General features: G+C 39.7%; 1 protein-coding gene across 1 annotated transcript; it reads right to left on the bottom strand.

The window, feature by feature from the left end:
• Positions 1-4: 4 nt before the first annotated feature.
• On the bottom strand, positions 5-18053 carry LOC144891252 (extracellular calcium-sensing receptor-like). Its single transcript, XM_078773665.1, has 9 exons — positions 17802-18053; positions 17404-17677; positions 16832-17050; positions 16124-16311; positions 10721-10955; positions 10577-10587; positions 10348-10471; positions 1248-1560; positions 5-206 (listed from the first exon to the last, which is right to left on the bottom strand). Exons 1-9 carry the CDS (start codon positions 18051-18053, stop codon positions 5-7), a joined length of 1818 nt encoding a protein of 605 aa, XP_078629791.1.
• Between the last annotated feature and the right edge of the window lie 2583 nt (positions 18054-20636).

Below are 20636 nucleotides of genomic sequence, written 5' to 3'. Positions count from 1 at the left end.
ATTTCTACTTATTTCTTTTATTCAGTTTGAATGCATAATAGCATTTTGGGACAAAAATACAGCTCATAATCCCAAAGGCAGTTACAAGAAGAGCAAATATTTCAGAGGCAGTGGAATATTTTCCCTGTGTACTTGCATAGGCTGGAACAAAGGCCAAACATATGAGAGAGCAGACAAGCATACTGAAGGTAACAAATCTTATCTCACTGAATGTTGGGGAAAGTTGAGAGGTTTTCACAGAAAATAACAAACATATTAAAATCAAGAATCCCAGGTAAGAAAAAGCACTGATTGGCCAAACAGGTGATGAATCTCGACACTCCAATATGACGGTTCCTGGATTTGCCGAAGTATTTTTCATTGACTTTGTGGGGTTCCATAAGACCCAAGAAATACACAGTAACAGTTGAGGGCTCACTCCCAGCAACACAAAAACTCGTGGATTTACTCTTCTCAACATCATCCAGAAGCCAATGTCTGGAAGGGGATCTGGAAAAATGTTTCTGTTTAGTCAACTCTGATGAGATAATAAAATATGTTAACTGAAAGAAAAGATTATCAATTGTATTTCTTGTAAAGATCATATGTTTGGAAGTATAAGGGATTGGCCAACTGAGCAAATGAGGTGTCTAGTGTTGGTTTTTACTCCTAGTGTTATCGATTTAGTCTTGTAGGTTCCATTTGGAGTTCTTCGGGGAAATGGGGATCCATCCTGGAGCAAATGTTCTTTAAAAAAGAAAAAAAAGAAAAGAAAAGAGAGTCAGGTCCAAAATATGAAATTAAGACGTCATGGTGATTGTACAAAGGAGATTGTACTTTAAGGTGATTTTCAGGGAAATTGTACTTTTTTGAATATAATGTCGGGGCTCATGGAGTCGCGAGATAAAGTGACCATCTTGCTCTGGTAATATGAGTGGAAATTTGTGAAAAGATATAACGATGTATTTTGTGTCAAAGTTGTAACCTTGCATCAATGTACCGTCTCTTGATCTCAAATTGGTCAAACAGCTCTTGAAATGTCTCCATAATGAGATTGGATCAGATTTTCATTAATCGTTTGTGAACATACTGTGGTGTTATTCTCTACAATCGTTTTATTAAAAACTACAAATGGTTGATTAATTGACTGTGTTGATTAATTGATTAACAATTAATCATTGCTTAATTTAAGGCAGCAGTGTGAAAACTTACCTGTTATTTGCAAGAGTATTTCACAGGTCCTGCTTATAACACAAGAAATAACAAACACAAGGAAAGTGGAGGCAAGAGTTTGCCGTATTGAGCAGGTTGCATCTGTTGGCTCACCTACAAAATTAATAACACAAACAAAGCAACCTGTGAGTGCAAAAAGTAAAAGGCCAATTCCCATTCGCATCTCATGAAGCAGATACATCATCACACCGATGAGCATTGTGAACACAAGTCCCAGTGCAGTACAAGCCAGCAGAATAACACTTAGGGGATCTGAAAAGTCCAGAAACTCGATAGGCATCCGCACACAACCATTCCTTTGCTTCATGGACCAGAACATTTCTGGACAGGAAATGCAGTTGGGGGAATCTGTGCACAATTCAACAAAATAAGAAAGGCATCACGCAGAGCACCATACTTGGAAAATCTACCCTCTCCCCACACCAAATATGTTACCATGGATACATCAACTTGTCCGTCTCACAAGATTAAAATTAACGATTGTAATCAATGCTCACGTCAATCGGATGAAAATTATTATTTTTCATATGAAAATGAATGATTTCAGAAGTTTGACTTTGAGTTGAACTTTGATGTTTTGACCTCAAAAATAGTTGGTTTCCCAATTCAGTGAGGCAATGTGCAATTGTTAATTAATTTCAAATCATTAATTGATGGGTTTTCAGATGAAAATTGATGATTTTGGAAATTTGACCTCAAGTTGACCTTTGATCTTTTGACCACAAAAATAGTTGGTTTCCGAATTTAGTGACTCGATATGCAAATGCTGTTTAATTTTCAAGGCAATCGGATAAAAATGATAATTTCAGAAGTTTGACCGCAAGATGACCTTTAACCTCAAAATCAATTGGCTTCATCCTTATGACCAACTCTATCATCTAGTGAAGTTTTGTGAAGAATGGTTTTAAATTGCGGCCTGTAGGCGATTGACAGACAGACAAACAGACAGAATAATGCACAAGACCAACCAATATACTTGAAAAATCTTTAATTTTGTAAATAGTCAGGTTCACTATGTATTTTTGTTCACATTTTAGGGAGATTAGCAAACCAGTACATTTTTTAGAAGCTTATGGCATCAGGAATGTGAAAATCAATGTTAACATTTGCACAGATGCCTGCATAACCGCCATTTTGGATTTTCAAAATGGCCGTCATAAAACAAGAATTTCCGAATATCTTTTCCTAATAAAATAGGAATTTCCGAAGATTATAATTGACATAAAAACTTCATTCTAAATGCTAATCGTATGTTTCCAGGCCCAATAAATCCAAAGCTTACGTCAAATTAGAGATTACCAGCAACGGTACCCACCCTACGAGCGGGGATTCAATTGGGAAGTCCAAATTAAAAGGCAAAATATCAGAAATTGAAGGCTTTTTTTATTTTAAACGATTCATATAAACATCCATTGAATCATATTACAGGCAAATCATCAAAATCTAAAAAGGACATGGCGCCCATTTTGAAAAAAGATTGAATTCTGCAAAACGGAAGCGGCCGCTACACGTCTTTCTCAGTCGCACGTTTATGTGTGAAGAGTGCGCACCGAATCTGTAACACGGAAGCGGCAGCTACACCTGCTTCTCAGTCGCTTTGCACATGCTGCCATGTTACTTCGGAGCCGCACGTTTATATAGGAAGAGTTCGTCAGGAGTCGATCTACTCTCTCCTGGTATGTAGAATTTCATCAAAAGCCACGTCACTGTACATATCGGTAAATATTATTCCATCGTGTTTGGAAAAACTGGAAAATTGGAAAATTGGAAAATCTGGAAAAATTGGAAAAACAATATAGCCGATTTTACTTCCAGGGGACCCACCCAAAATATCGTTGCGATCGGTTCAGCCGTTTTTGTGGTACCTTTGAACGGACAGACGGACATTTGGTGTATTATAGTAAGATGAACACCAAAAACCAAGAAAATAAGAAGTTTGAGAAATTATGTTTGTATTTTAAAGAAAAAATGCACTCTCAAATTGTTGGTGGTGACAACAGCATACGTTTCGACATATTTCCTGTCTCAGTTTGACACATCATTACACATCATCATCACTCTGATTGTCAAATTCCACATTACAGTCTGCGTCGTTTTCGCATTCTGTGCCGCAAAAGCATCGTTCTTCTGGCGGGAGTTGCAACAGTATTTATAAATCCTGATGCTTCAATAATCTTGAAATAATTAAGCATCAGTTTTGCAATATTTAATTTTATACTGTAAAAATTTACGTTAGCAAAACTAGTACACAATTATCTTGGTGTTGATTAATTTAGCGGTGGCTCTCTTTCTTTTCAGTGCCTGAGTCATTATGAGTGAAGACCCGGGCACCAGCAAGTTGAGTTTGGTAAAGTCGTCCATGGACACAGTAGACTGGAAGCAGTGCATTCTTTGTCAGGAGTCCACTGCCAGCAAAGGAGCACTTGTTCAATATCCCAGAACAGATTCATACCAGAAACTAGTCGATGTAGTGGAAGAAAAAGCCAGCGTACAGGATGGAAAATATGTTGACATCCAAAGACGCATAGTTTATTCATTGAGCTATTAGCAAGAGTGAGATTCCGTTCGTCTCAATAGGTGCAGACCATGCCGACGAACATCTCAAAGACTTTACCATATAAATATTGATTGAAAGGAAACCCATGTGGCATCGGTGTTGTTATTCTGATGCCACAAATCAAATATCCATACAGCGAGCAAAAGACCGCTTGCAGCATGCCATGTCTACAGGAACCTGTGCTGTGAAAAAACGTGGGCATAAAATAACAAGCTCTGCTAATGGAGCAATCGGCAACCCCAGGCACCTCAGCACCTTTCACTAGATCTGCGACAAAACCGTTGACAAGGGATCACTGCTTCTTTTGTCAAGAAGATGATGACCAGACATCTTCACTGTACGAACTGAAAACGCGGGGAAGGCATTTAGACGAGCTGAGGAAATTCCCCAAGATCCAGTATTGATGACTAGAATAAGCAATGCACTCTCACCAAGTGATGCCCATGCAATAGATGTAAGATACCACAAACCATGCTGGACATGACATGTGTTCCATGTCCTGAGGGATGATGCCAGCAACCGGACCAATTCTACAAAGACAGACCTACCAATGCAAGAACCATGCTTTATTGATCTGATCAATGTAATTGAATATCAAACCCAAAATAAGGCTCATCTACCCATGGATTCCATCGAAAAAATCTACATATATATTGCTTAGTGGTAGTGATGAGGCACAGAAGCACACTCGAACACTGACATGACAGTGGCTAAAGGACAAAATCATTGCAGAGTTACCAAATGTGAAGTTAGTGACACAGAAAGACAGAAGAAAACCATCTGTTCTTTGCTGTACTGAAGCCTGCGAAGAAGATATGGTCTACACTTCCTTGATGCAAGATGCCACAAGTGAAATGGACAACACAATGATGATATACAAGACAGCGAAGCTAATACGCAACAGCATTGCTAATTTCGCTGAGAAGGAAACACACACAATTACAGTATCCAGCACGAGAGGATGTCCCGACCGAGCTGTAAAGCCGTATACGGTGGATTTCGGTGAGATCTGAGGAGGAGCTGCAAACGGAGATGAGGAGCAGGACAGATGACAGGTCACCATTGACAACAAGTCAGAATATCATGTATGTTTTCACGACCAGGAGACAATTGCACCACGTGCCCAAGAAAGCCACTGGCACATTTCGGACACCACACACACAATAAAACCCACAGTTGTAGGGTTGGCACTCACTGTACATCATGACACCAGTACCAAGGCACTTATGGACCTCCTCCATGTACAGAAGTACAGCGTATCACACAGCCATGCCTTGCTCCTAGAAACAGCAATTTCCAATGCTGTTGTGGAAAACACAAAACAATTTGATGGATTGTATATACCACGTTTCCTCAACAAAGGTACATTTGTCTTCTTCGCTGTTGATTATGAAGATTTTGCAGAGGACACTGTAGATGGCAGAGGCACCACACATGGCACAATCACCACAGTGTATCAGAAGACAGATGTGCCTGGAGAATCAATCGCACCCAATTTGGAAGTTAGCGAGGCAAAAAACCTGTCGGTTGTCCCTTATCATGTACCCATCGAGCCTTGCAGTAAAACAAAACGTGCGCCAGTAGAGAGAGCATGGGAATTCAAGGTGTGTTCCACAGACGTTGCTGAATCCTATGAACTAACCAATCTTGGAGGGATTATTACATCTGCTTTGTCTAGATCAACCGACAGTGAATCACAAAGCAGTATCCTAGGCTGGGCAGGCTCCAAATCACTTGTGTCATCTCGTCAGTCACTCACTCAAGTCGGTGCCTTGCGTCTACTTCCAGAGGTCGCACATGAGTGGTCTATCATGCTGATTGTGATGTTGCAAGCGTCTCAGTTGAAGAGCTTGGCAGTTGGTGAAAAACACCCAACTGTCATAACCTTTGACATTGCCCTGTATGAGAATGCAGTACAGTTGCTAGATGCAAGACCTAACTTGAAAAGAGAAATTCTTCCGAGAATTGGGGAGCTGCATGCTGTGATGGCTGCACTGAGGGCACTCGGAGCCTCAATAGAAGATTCTGGCATAGATGATGCATGGATTGAGGCAGATGTACATGGGCCTGCTACAACGAGACAGATCCTCAAGTGCGGCTACTACAAGAGAGCTCTTCGTGCACACATCCACACTTACATGGCTCTGTAGGACCTTGCTCTGGAACAGTTCTTCACATAGATGCCACAACTAAAATATATCTGCTCGAAACCAGCAAATGAATTACAGGAAGCCTGCACATACACAGCTTCTGGGACAAGTGATGGAGCAGAAAGCATCAGAATTGCTAACACTCACCTGCTTCAAGTCTTGACCAACGAAGATGTCATTCAACAGCTGAAGAAGTGGGAAGCTCAGAAATCATCTAACGCTATGTTCAAGTCATTGATGAATTACCTCCACTGGGTTGAAACCATCTTGTTCTTTGTTGAAGCATCCAGAAATGCTGATCTCGTTCTCCACCTAGAGGCTGGAGAAGCATTCAGCAAGCTGTTTTTTGCAATGGATCGAATAAAATACAAATACCTCTGGCCAAGGTACATCGCCAACATGCACAAAATTAAGACAAGCCATCCAGCAACATGGCGAAAACTTCAAGATGGAAACATATCTGTCACCAAGAGTGAGATTCCGTTCGTCTCAATAGGTGCAGACCATGCGTGCGAACATCTCAACAAGATTATGAAGGTTCATTCTGGCCTAATTGGCATTTCCAATAATGCGAATGCTAGGCAGTGGTTCTTCTTGGGTTCTCCAGAGATTCCGTGCCTCTCAACAGAGTTTAAAGGACAGTTCGGGCTTCAAGGAAACAAGCCAGAGGAACACCATGATGTACGACCCACTGCTGTCAGGAAAGAACATAAAGCTGTTGATAAAATCGAGGCTGCAATACTGAGCCATGGGAATCCATTTTGCTGATGCAGGTGATCAGCTGTAGAATCTAATCACACATGCATATACATGACAAGAGTATGTCCCACAAATCTTGAACATTGATGACATCAGACAGAAGCTTTATGAAGCTTATGTCACTGAACTTATCAATGGCCTTTCGAGGGCCTTTCACTCACTCGCCACAGGCAGGTTATTGGTCTTTCTGTCTTCTACCGACTCCTCTCCGGCCTTGCTCCCCCAGCTCTCTCTGGGCCCTGTCCCCCAAATATTCCTACAGGTCGCACAATATCTGCCAGCAACCTTCTTATGGTGAAACTGCCAAAATCAAGACTCTCTGCTCAACTTCACAATTTCATTCCTTTTTCTCCCACCTCTGGAACAAACTCCCTCACTCTCTTCAATCCCACACCTCCCTCCAGGTCTTTAAAACAACCGTTCACCACCATCTCTTATCTTCCCCCATCCAGTGAGTGAAAGACAGAAAGACCACCAACCTGCCTGCGGTGAGTGAGTGAAAGGCCCTCGGAGTTAGCTTCATTACAGGACATTCCAAGGATGCTGAAACCTTTGGTTGCAACAGCGTGAAGACGAGCTAGGTGTGAGGCAGGAGCACCAGCCCAGAGGGGAGAGCAGTATTCCATTGAGCTGCGGATGAAAGCCTTGTATGTGGTGAGGAGCTCAGGTGTGCCAAGGAAGGACTTTGCACGACGGAGGATGCCCAGTCGGCGACTGGCTTTGGAGGCCAGTTTGTAAATGTGGTTTTCCCAAGAAAGATCATGGCAGATAGTGAGACCCAAAAGCTTGAGTGACAGAACTTCATGGAGAAGATTGTTGAGAAAGTGGATGGGAGAATTTTCCAGTCGGTCTTTTCGGAGAGACATAGTAAGAGTGTGAGATTTGTCAGGATTGAAAGACATGTTCCACTTGTTTGACCAGTCTGTGATTTTGTCCAGGTCTGCAGAGAGTGAGGAGGCTGCACACTGCCGATCTGAGGGATGAGGAATGGAGCAGCAGAGAGTGTAGTAAAGAGAGTGGACCTTGATCTTTTATACCCCCGTTAATTCACCCCACATCCAATTTTTTGAAATACAGACTTCTTTCCTGGAAGTCCGAGCTGTGTACATGTGTTTTCTACCTCTCCCACCCACCCCTTCCCATGCCCCTCCCCCAAGCCTTCTCCCTCCGACATATCTCCCGATGTCCCTGTTCTCTACTGTTGTACTTGTGTGCTTCCCTCTCTCTCCCCATCTTGTCTCCCACTCCCTTTATCATATGATTTATGTGTCAGTTTGTTTTTATGTGATAAATGTTAGCTCTTAGACGAGCCTCAATCTTGTACACAAAATAATAATAATAATAATAATAATGGAGATGTTAGTCTCTGGGCACCAGTCAAAAAGCAGAACAACAAGATGTACATGTCTCACAGCAAGAAACAAACTTTCAAGTTCCGTGACCAGACAGTTGACCTAAAAGAGACTGAATATCTCTATGGTCGGCTGATGGTTGTCACCTGAACGAGCAGGGACATCAATCAGAAGAATGCAGTTGGCAACTATGAGTTCACATTGACTCCGAGAGCACTATATGACAGACTATCTCGCCAAAGCAACCCTTGATTACAACAAAAACTCACCTCAGTTAGTCATCACATCACCATCAGGTCACACCAGAAGCAACAGAAACATGCACTTTGAAGACAACAATCACGAGGAGGCTGACACATTGATGATCTCCCTGGCAGCGGAGGCATCACAGCGGTGTCCTGATGCACAGCTGGTATTCTTCACTCCTGATACTGACGTCTTGGTTCTTGCTGTGGTACACTATGACAAGCTCTGAAAAAAGACATCTATTTTGATGTTATCAGGTACAGTCGAAATAGAGCGAATCTGGAGAGCTTTGGGCAAAGTAAAGGCGCAAGCTATACCTGTATTCCACGCATTCACTGGAGCAGACAATGTTGGAAAATTCTCAGGAATAGGCAAAACAAAATGGTTTCAGCAGTATATGAAATCTGAAGTGCACTTCGTCAGAGCACTGATGAAACTACCGGAGGAAGGTGACCTAACATAGGAGGTGAAAGACGTATTGGCGAAATTTTTGTGCTCAACCTACTGTCCTAGGGTATTCCCATTGCAAGTATCCCTGATCTAAGATGGTATCTGTTTTGTAAACAACTCGCTGAAAGCAACAACTTCCCTCTTACACTCCGTGCACTTGAGGAACACATCCAGCGTGTGCGGTTACAAAGCCGAGTTTGGTGCCAAGCCCATGTTATGTGCAGCAACAGCCTTTTGACAACCTGAAAATTGGTTACTTTCAGGACAAAAGTGGCCAAATACTGCCAGTCACCAGAAAGGTTCCTCCTGCCCCACAAGACATCATAGAGTTGGTCCGATGCCACTGCAAAACCAACTGTTCTACACAGAGATATTCATGCAGAAGGGATAACTTGCCTTGCACAAAACTCTGCTTGTGCGGCACAGAATGCGAAAACGATGCAGACTGTAATGTTGAATATGACACTGAGAGCGATGATGATGTGTAATGATGTGTCAAACTGAGATATGAAATACGTCTGTAAGTATGCTGTTGTCGCTATCAACAATTTGAGTGTGTATTTTTTTCATGAAAATACAAACATAATTTCACAAATTTCTTCTTTTATTAGTTTTTGGTGTTCATAATCACTAATTTGACATAAGCTTTGGATTCCTCGTGCCTGGAAACATAGGATTAGCATTTGGATGAAGCTGAGATATTCAAAAATTCTTATTTTATGGCAGCAATTTTGAAAATCCAAAATGGCGGCTATGCAGGCATCTGCACAAATGTAACCATTAAGGTTCAGATTCATGATGCCATAAGCTTTCCAAAAATGCACCAGTTCGCTAATCTCCATAAATTTTGAACGAAAGTGTTTTTATTGACATAGTGAACCGGAGTAAAATAACAGACACACAAACAGACAATTTTGGAAATAAAATAACACTCACAAAATATTCTGATTTTGGTCCATATTTGTGAGTCCACAATTTGTAATTCCATTTAAAAGAGGAAAACGCTACGTAATGGTCATTGTAACTCCCAACAACTTAGTGGTTTGTTAGTTGATGGAGTTTCTTTGTTGAGATGCTTTATTCACTGAACTTTTGTACAATCAGCTTGATCTGTTTTAACTACTTCGGCCTTCATGTCCATTAACGGTGTCAAAACCCCTGCATGTCATTCCCCTCCCTATCATATGTAAGTCCTCACTCATCACCTGTGTGCCAAGTTTGAACAACATCGGTAAATGCATGTCTGAGAAATAGTTGAGGACGGGTTCAACTTGTTTTGTTTTTTTTGTTTTTTTTACAACTAAAATGGCTGCCAGTCGGCCATCTTTGATCGCATCGCGAAACAAAATGATGTCCCGTCATGTATTGTCTTTTTGCCAAATATGAACAAAATCGGTCCATACATCTCCGAGAATTAGTTGCGGACGCATGGATGCATGGACGTGACCAAATCCATAAGCCCCATTTTCGGACTACGTCCAATGGCGGCTAATAATGTCTTTGTCTGTCATGCAAATTATGAACAAGCTTCCCCACAAGCCTTCTGGGGGAGTGACAAGACAGATGTTTAAAAGAGGCCCAGATGTGGAAATATCTGTGATTATTTATGAGAAAAGCATACCGGTTGTATTGGAGTATGTTCCATCACCACAGGGAATGCAGTCAAAGCAACAGAAAGGTTTCCCTTTTTGTCTGACTTTCCGTGTACTTGGTTTGCAAGGATTACTGCATACAGACTTTGGAACCTGTGAAATGCATTATTCCATTAATATGAGAACATAATTTTTACTTTTCAACATGGTAAAAATTATTTTCAGATAAACTTACAAACGGAATTTGCCATCAAGCACAAAAACAATGGCTGTTTAAACATGCAAACATACATGTAAATATATATATATATATATATATATATATATATATATATATATATATATATATATATATATATATACATATATATATATATATATATCAGATGAATGAAGAACAACTTTCCTTCTGTGTTCCATCATTCCAAAATATCGTTTTGTTGTTGAGGTGGAGTTGCTTCTCTGGAGGACCCGAAGACTTGAAATCACCAACGACTTTAAACTGGACTTTCCCACTCTCATCTAGTTGCCAGTTAATCAATTCATAAGAGTTTCCAGATGGATCTCCATTTTTGTCAAACTTCACCAAATCACCGAGGTTGTTGATAAATTCGACATTCCTGAGATAAAACAAAAGCTAAAACAAGTGTGAATGCAAACATTGGTGGAGAAGTACACTTCATCAGGCATACAACATAATGCCTTTATGGTATCATACAAAATAAAGTTTCAATTATAAAAACAGAAATACCACCACGACCAAATGTTTCACAAGTCTGTGTCTGTCTGTTTGTCTATGAACAGGATATCTCAAAAAGTTATTGTCGGATTCTGAAAAAAATTGGTGGACAGGTCAGGTGGTTGCAAAAGACAAATTGATTTGATTTTGGTGAAAATACGGATGCAGATCCAGAATTTTTCATCAATTTTAACAACTGATTATTCACCATTGAGAGATCGAGCCAAAACGATATTTAGCATTATCATGTAATACGTTATGGATGATGATAAAACTATACGGAAGAATTGGGTAAGTGATAACAAGTTGATTCGATTTTGGATAAGGTCCGGATACAGATCGATCTGGCATATCAGCGGGATACAAAACATAAACTGGTCAGCCTGGCAAAGGTATTCACTCTACCGAGTGCCGTTCCAGATACTAATAGTAATTATTAAAGCGTTCATGAATTACAAAAACAGTAACACCCTAGTTTTGCAACAAGAACACAAAATAAATAAATAAATAACAAACACAAAAGTAAGACCAACTTTTTATCAACAACTCTGTGAAGGTACAAAAATGAATAATCATCAAATATAAAAATCATTAAAATGTTTCACCTATTCATCCCTTTTTACGGCGTAGCCCATAGGACAAGCCCGTCTACAACAGTGTTTGTCCGTCCGTGTGTATGTATGTATGCCCCTCAAATGTATACCAATCAGAGCTGAGGATCTGGTCACATGACAGGGTGATGTCAGCTGATGTCATTACAGCGGTGCGGTGGCTGACTCTGCATACCGCCATTTTAATTCCAATTTCGTTCCGGTCAAACATATCGTCGAACCTGTCATATATCACAATCGTCATGTATGACGTATTGCCTCCCATAACCCCGGTTAGGGTGCACCTCAGAGTCTCGAAAGGGAATGCGGTGGAAAGATTTGTATTTTTGAGTGGTCGAATAAACCATGGTAAAACAACACCAATGCAATTGCAGAACAAAACAAGTAATTGTTTTAATAACTATCACATACACAATAATAACACTATTAAAGAAAGTACAACGAAAATGTCACATGCATCAAATGAACAATACATACAGTCACATGAAAAAGTAAGTACACCCCATGTAAAGATTTGACTTTTTCAACATATTTCAACATACAGCTATTTGATCTTCATTTCAACAATATTGATAGATAAAGGTGATATAATATAACAAATATCATGAAACATTTACATTTTGTAGTCCATTGTATAATTTAAATAAACATAAATGCAAATTTCGCATGTGGAAAAAGTAAGTACACCCCTACATTTATCACTACTTCAAATACCTAAAATTAGAATCAGGTGCACCAGCTCAGGTGCAAATGATTAGAACATCGTTGGAGAGGATCTTGGAGGAGCCTGTCTTATTTAAACCTCAGACATTTAGTTTGGTTTGCTCATTATTGTTGAAGTGTGCGGCGTCACCATGCCTAGATCAAAAGAGCTCTCTGAGGCCTTCAGAAAGAAGGTTATAGATGCCTACGAGTCAGGGAAGGGATTTGAAAAGATCTCCAAACAATTTGAAATCAATCACTCGACTGTCTGGAAGATCATCTACAAGTGGAGAAGATTCCAAACAACTGCCAACTTGTTCAGGCCAGGCCGCCCCAGCAAGATCAGCCCGAGAGCAGACCGCAAGATGCTGAAAGAAGTCTCTAAGAACCCCCAGAATGTCCTCACGGGACCTACAGGTAGCTCTTGCCACTGTTGGTGTCAAAGTGCACGAGTCTACTATTAGAAAGAGGCTGCACAAATTTGATCTACATGTCAGGTGTGCCAGGAGGACACCTTTGCTGTCCAGAAAGAACATCAGGGCAAGAATAAAGTTTGCCAATGAACACCTTGGCAAAGACCAGCACTCCTGGAACAATGTGCTCTGGACAGATGAGTCAAAGGTAGAGCTATTTGGCCACAGCACCAGAAGACATGTTTGGCGAAAACCAAAGACAGCATTTGACCACAAGAAACTGACACCAACTTCAAAGCATGGTGGTGGAAATATTATGGTTTGGGGCAGCTTTGCTGCTTCAGGGCCTGGGCAGCTCACCATCATATAATCCACTATGAATTCTTCATTGTACCAGAGGGTGCTTGAGGATAATGTGAGGCCATCTGTCGGAGAAGTTGAAGCTCAACCGAAGGTGGAACTTGCAATATGACAATGACCCTAAACATACCAGTAAATCCACCAAGGAATGGCTGAAAAGAAAGAAATGGAGGATTCTGGAATGGCCAAGTCATAGCCCGGATCTAAATCCCATCGAGATGTTGTGGGGGGATTTGAAACGAGCTGTGCATGCAAGAAACCCCTCAAACATCGCACAGCTTTAAGAATTCTGCATGGAGGAGTGGGCAAAATTTTCTCCCAGTCGATGTCAGAGACTGGCAGACAGTTATAAGAAATGCCTACTTGAGGTTGTTTCTGCCAAAGGGGGCAATACCACCGATTAGAGCCGAGGGTGTACTTACTTTTTCCATATGCGAAATTTGCATTTATGTTTATTTAAATTATACAATGGACCCATCTCTTCCGGTTCTCTTTTTGCCGCGTCTTCCTTTTTCCTTCACAAACACTTATTTTCACCTTTTACTAAAGTCATCTCCATTTCATACAAAAATCTTAACAACAATATTAACTGAAACTAAAAATCCTACAAGTATATAGTAACAACAAAGGTGGAAGTGACGTTACAAATGCTCTAACTTTACGTTTGTCATGCAGTGTGAAACACAAACAAACCGATTGTTAATATGTCCATAAATATCAAACCATCGGCGTTATGTCTCTTCCAACAATACGGATGTTCATCAGCCTTAGGCATCACGCCTCACCTTTGGACCAATTAAGCCCAGGTTTCTTAATACAGTAGTGTATAGTTTCAGTCGTATTCTTTTCGTCATTATAATAATATAGTAAATATAACCATAACACTTTCATCTCAATGTCGTGAATGGAAAGTAAATCGATTGAATCGATGCATGGTTCATGAATTAATGATAAGCGGTGAACCACGGAAGTAAGGAATTAGCCTCGGTTTATTTATAGCAATATAATTTTCATAATGATAACGTAACGTTAATATTATATTAAATGTAATCATAACACTAATCCCTTCGTAGTGATTGCAAAGTTACTGGAGGTTAAAATATATCTTCTATATATTAAAGTAGCAGCAGTTTTGTGTCCGGCCGTCACGCTGCGTATTTACGTCTATCTTCAACTAAAGTATCAAACAAGCCCGGATACGCCACTGTTAGACTTTCAGTCTTGTTTTGTATGCAAAGTCGAGGCTCATGTAAGAGCAAACACATGAAAACATAAAGAGAAATGCACATAAAACCTATAAAAAAGGGAGCAGGAGACAAGAGGAGGAGGAGGAGAGAGAGAGGCACAACAGTACTGAACAGGGACATCAGGAGATCTGCGAAAAGGACAGGGCTGGGGCAGGATACACAGGATAAATAAGATGGACACGACAATAACTTTCAGGAAAGAAAACAAAATTTGAAAAAGGTGCATTTGGGGTGTATTAACAGGGGTATAAAAGATTACGGTTTTGGAGGGGGGAAGTTAAGAAATGTTGGTGAACAGCTGATTTAAAGACTTGGAGGGAGGAGTGGGATTGAAGAGAGTGTGGGAGTTTGTTCCAGAGGTGGGAAAAAAGAGGAATGAAAGAGTGAAGGTGAGCAGAGAGGCTTGATTTTGGTCATCTACCAGAAGAGGGTTGATGGCAGATATTGTGCATCATGGAGGAATATTGGGGGGACAGTGTACAGACAGAGCAGGGGAGCTAGGCAGAGAGGAGTCGGTAGAAGACAGAAATATCACCAACCTGCCTGCGGTGAGAAAGACCACCAATCCGTCCTGGCCTTGAACTGAAACATAAAGCAAACAAATCCAAAATCAAAGGTGTTTGGTGGTTGTTCATTTCGTGGCTTTACTTTTGCCGTCTGTGTTCCTTTAATATTTTTACCATGTCAACACCTCACCCTTTTTTACCATCTCCGGTGCAAAAACAAAGGAACAAGAAGAAAAATAAATAAAATGTCATAGCCCCCGTGGTTTTATTAATTTGGTTGTACAGAGTTAAAGGCCGCCGGTCGGCAACCTTTGGTCGGATTACTGAACAAAACCATCTGCATATGTATACTCTCATGTATTGTCTCTTTACCAAGTTTGAACAAAATCGGACCATGCATGTCCGAGATACAGTATGGTTGCGGATGCACAGGTGAACGGACGGCCGAGAACCATTCCATAATGACCCTGCTTGACATAATGCCCCATAAGAGAAGAACACACTGCTTCGGACTTTTGTAAAGTTTCTTAGGGTAAATGTATTCTTAGATATTATTATTTTATAATTTCCTTCAATCCAATATGGATGCCACACCATGTGACCAATGACGTTTTCATTATCAAACTTTAATCGCTATGCCTAGTCAATGACACACGTAAAGTTTCGAGTCGATTTATTTGGTGGTTTTGGAGAAGATGTTTTTTAAAGGTATTAGGTTTTATCCAATATGGCTGCCAAACCATGTGACATATGATGTCATAAATTTAATATTTCAATACAAAGGGGTCATAGATCATGTGCAAGCAATTTCAGATTTTTAGGATAAGGCATTTGATTAAAACATTAATGGCTGGTATGGACAGCACTTCACCGATGATGTCATCATTATCAAGCTTTTGTTCCCCCATTGGGAGCACTTGACAATGTGCCACGTTTCAAATTTTCCATTCAGTGGTTTCCGATAAATATTTTTTTTTAATTATTCACATTTAATCCAAGCTGGCTGCCAGACCACGTGACATATTACGTAACAATTATCATAAAAAACATTCTGAATGGGTGTCGCTCCTACCCTGAAATTTTCGTTTCAATCAGACATGTGGTTGCTGAGAAAAACGAGGTTTAGCCCATTCGGACGGACGGACAACCCAAAAACATAATGCGTCCGGCCATCTTCAGGGGTGGAGGCATAGAAACAACAAAGGTTTCATCTAATGGCATTCTCACCTGCCAGGGATCAAAGCTCAGAATATTTCCACAAGTAATATTCAATAAAATGCCTTTTACGTGCACACAGGACTTAAGATTATGCAAAGCATTTGCGATCGCATACACAGCCATGTACGTGTTGTAACTGACTCGAAGATGAGATACATCAGTGAGCTTTGTATTAGATGCTTCTAAACTTTCACTTCCTGTGCACAATTGTGAAGTCTCATCATTTCGACTCCATCTGCAACCAAACATCTGCTCCCAAAATTCTAACAAGTATATGTTTACTGATGAATTTTCCTTCCCATCTCGAAGCTCTGTTCTGGTATGAAGCATATCTGAATCAGTTGAATCGAGATTCATTACAATGGAAATAGTTTGGTTAAGAGTGAACTTCTTGTTTATTTGCTCTTCACTTAAATGTTGATGCTTCATCTGCTTGATTGATACAAACAGTAAAGAATCGATTAATAAATAACAAACAAAATCAACAACAATCACAGGTAAATTTTTAATCATTTCATTGGAAAATCTATTAATTCCTTCTCACAAATGTTTATTTCATGTAAATCGTTGAACGATCCTTCAAATTCTGGTAAATAAAGCAATTTTTACTTTTTATATAATTTCTGGAAGAAAGTTCATGCAATTTTACTCCACTACTTGCCATTCTTTTCGCATTCTGATGACTTGGTTTTAGGTTAATTAGGAAGTCATGAAAACCTGGAATGTATCCCGTGGTTAAAGCAAAACCAATTGTGCCTTCAAACATATTGATCGTATCCTGGGCTGAAATGACTGACGAAACAATCCAACTTTCACTTGCAATCCATTGTTTCTTTGTGATATTTCTCCGTAACAGTTCTGTTATGATTGGTGTAAAAGCCTCAACAGAAGTAAAAGCCAAGATGACTTTTGCTTTAGTGTTTGCAATCTCCTCCCCTATTTGATAAGAACATAAATTATTCATTAGAAAACATATATTCGAATAAAAATTATGCAATTGATCCAGAAGTTGTTTTTGCATTGCACATCAATATTAATAAATCACACCTGGAAAAACAAAAATAATTTTAATTTTTGGCTGTTCACATCTTTGCTATTCCTCCGCTATTTCACTTTATGAAAAAAAGTATACCTTCTTCAATGTGCAAGTCTGCGAATAAATTTATACTTTAAAGATGCAAATAAATGTACTCATATGACAATTTACTTTTGTCTTTTTACAATAACAAGAGCAATTTTCTTGATTACAATATACCTTCTTAAATGAGTAAGATTATATGTGGATTTACCAAGACGTTTGATTTCATTTACGTCCTCCTTTTTGGGCAGAACTTCTTGAAAGGCAAAACATAAGCCAAAATCCTCTGATTCAGCAATAAACTGTGCAATACCTTCCCTCCCATATTCTTCATTAATCTCAATTGTACCAACGTAAATCCAGCCAAAGTGTAGAAACGTCCTTGCTATGGCGATTGACTGGAATATATCGCTTGGCGTCGTTCGCAAAAATGAAGGAAATTGTTGTTTATCACTCAAGCACCGACATGAGGCAAAGTAGCTTATCTGAATCAAAACAGAAAATGGTAAGATGCTTTAGATTCCGGAAACTCGACAATACTGCTAATGAAAACATAAATCACAATGAAAGTAACGTTTAATAATTTCCTTTATTTATTCAAAGACTCACTTGTGGAATTAAAAACAGAGCGAAGAAACGAGCAATTGTCAATGAATGTTGTGAACCAGATTCTCCAATAACAGCATGAATTGGACAAACGTCTTTAAGATATTCACTGAACTTCTGCCCAAGATAGCTGAGTGCAGCAGTTAGGGTTTTATGCATGTTAAAACAAGAATCATGAATCATGTATCCAAGTGATGTATTGGGAAGAATATATTTGTTTCTGTTTATTTCATCAACTGCGTAAATCATCGTCATTACCCTGCGAAAACTAGGCATGTGGAAACTGAGAGAGAATAGCAATGTTCTTGACGATCAAAAGACAAAGGTCGAGGTTAATATATGAAACAATCAATTGTTCAAGTTATTTCACATATATCATGGGTCATATTTCCCCTAAATTTGTGACACAAATTCCTTTATCTTCTGGTACATTTTGTTTCAACAACACAGCCTCATTAGCATGCCAATGTCGTTGGCATAGCGTCAGGTTTGCCTATATCTTCTATATTTATGAGACATATTCTGGACGTAAATGAACACTCATTTTACTCTGTGTGCGATGCACATCATGTGCAAAAATTTTCGCCTTACTGCGTCTTGTATTTACTGTTAATTAAAAAGAAGACCGAAAGTCTAACCGGGCTTGTTTGATACTTTAGTTAAAGACAGACGTAATGACACAGCTTGACGGCCGGACACAAAACTGTTGCTACTTTAGTATATAGAAGATGATATATTTTAATCTCCAATAACTTTGCAGTCACTATGAAGGGCTTAGTGTAACGATTACATTTACTGTAATATTAACGTTCCGTTATAATTATTAGGAAAATGATATCACTATTTAAAAAACCGAGGCTAATTCCTTACTTATGCAGTTACATCGCTTATCATTGATTCATGAACGATACACCACTTCAATCCACTAACTTTCCATTCACGACATTGGGATTAAAGTGTTGTGGTTATATTTATGATATTATTATTATAATTACGAAAACTATACGACTGAAACGATATACTACTGTATTAAGAAACCTGGTCGTAATTTGTCCGAAGCGGTCCGAAGGAGAGGCATGAAGCCTCATGCTTATAACCATCCGTATTGTTGGAAGAGTTGTAACGCTGACGCTTTCGATAATTGATGGACATTTTAACAATCGGATTGTTTGTGTTTCACACTGAATGAAAAACGTGAGGGTAGAGCATGGCGATTGTGATATACAGTATGACAGGTTCAACAATATGTTCGCCTGAACGAAATTGGAATTAAAATGGCAGTGTGTGGAGTCAGCTGCCGTACCGCAGCAATGACATCAGGCATAATCACATCCCCCTGTCATGTGAGCCGATCCTCAGCTCTGATTGGTGTACGTTTGAGGGAACATACACACAGTCATGGCCAAAAATATTTGCACCCTTGCACTTTTTTTTAAATAATGCACCATTTCTTCCAAAAATTGTTGAAATTAAAAACTCTTTTAGTGTCCACAACCAGTATGTCTTACTTTGGTTTGCAGTGGATTAAAACAAAAAAGTGGAAAAATTACGTAATCTTAGCTGATTCCACATAGAAATCCTAAAATGGCCCAGACAATATTATTGGCACCTTTTAGAAGTTGTTAGAAATAATTCGCTTTCAAGGTGATTCTCCTTTACTTTGGATTTGAACTCACCTGTAATGAGTTGCAGGTGCCTGCAATATAAAAATCACGCATTCAACTAGTTTGAACAGAGAAAAGAGGTCATTCTGCTGTTTTGTGTCACTGTGTGTACGCATTGAGCATGGAGAAAACAAAGAAAACCAGAGAATTGTCTGAGGAGGTCAGACACAATATTGTAGCCAAGCATGGACAATCTCTAGGCTACAAGTCGATCTCCAGAGACCTTGATGTTCCTGTGTCCACCGTATGCAATGCTATCAGGCAGTTTAAGGACCATGGCACTGTAGCCAAACTCCCTGTACGTGGCCGCAAGAGAAAGATTGATTGAAGATTGCAGCGAAAGATTGTTTGAATAGTAGAGAAAGCACCTCGATCAACTGCCAAACAGATTCAAGCTGACCTTCAGACACAAGGTACAGGTTTCAACTCTCACCATTCGTCACCAACTCAATGAAAGGGAGTTCTATGGTAGGAGACCCAAGCTGAGAGAGAGACATAAGAAAGCCTGATTGGAGTTTTTCAAAACACACGTGAACAAGCCAAAATCCTCTGCAAGAATGTATTGTGGATGGATGAGACCAAATTAGAGCGTTGGGATAAAGCACATCATCTCTATGTTTATAGAAAACAAAATGAAGCCTTCAAAGAAAAGAACACCTTCTCTGCAGCCAAACATGGAGGAGGTTTAGTGATGTTTTGGGGTTGCTGTGCTGCCTCTGTGACCAAATACTTTTGTCAATTTCAACGTATTTTTCGAGAAATTGCGAGTTATTTGGAAAAATTGCAAGGGTGCCAATATTTTTGGCCAAGACTGCACATACGGCCGGACAAACAATGTTTATACGGCTTTGCCCTATCGGCTACACCCTAAAAACGCTTTTGTACACCTCCATTGAGGCTTGGGTTTCAGGTTACCATCTACAATTCCAATAAAAGAGATGCAAATTTCTTTTTAATTTTGAAGGCTCCAGTCAAGGATCATATAGTCCTAATCGAGGTCAGGCCTTTAATAAAAGAATTCCATTGATAGAAAAGTGAAGAAAGAGAGAATAGTCAAATAATTTTTGAGGAAGTAAAAAAAAAACTTTTTGAAAAGGGGATGATCACAAGTGTTTGGAAAGACATGAGAAGATAAAGAGTTCCAGAGCTTGGCAGTGGAGGGGAAAAAACAACC

This window comes from Myxine glutinosa, chromosome 3 (genome assembly GCF_964187855.1).
Source record: "Myxine glutinosa chromosome 3, kmMyxGlut1.1, whole genome shotgun sequence".
NCBI lineage: Eukaryota > Metazoa > Chordata > Myxini > Myxiniformes > Myxinidae > Myxine > Myxine glutinosa.
This window is presented reverse-complemented; position numbering and strand designations above follow the sequence as displayed.

Coding starts and splice junctions, on each gene's coding strand:
- LOC144891252 (XM_078773665.1), bottom strand. CDS start 18,053: ATGACGATGATTTACGCAGTTGATGAAATAAACAGAAACAAATATATT. Junction 17,678..17,801: donor CTCTGTTTTTAATTCCACAA/GTGAGTCTTTGA, acceptor GTTTTGATTCAG/ATAAGCTACTTTGCCTCATG. Junction 10,956..16,123: donor TGAGCTTTGATCCCTGGCAG/GTGAGAATGCCA, acceptor CACTTGTTTTAG/CTTTTGTTTTATCTCAGGAA.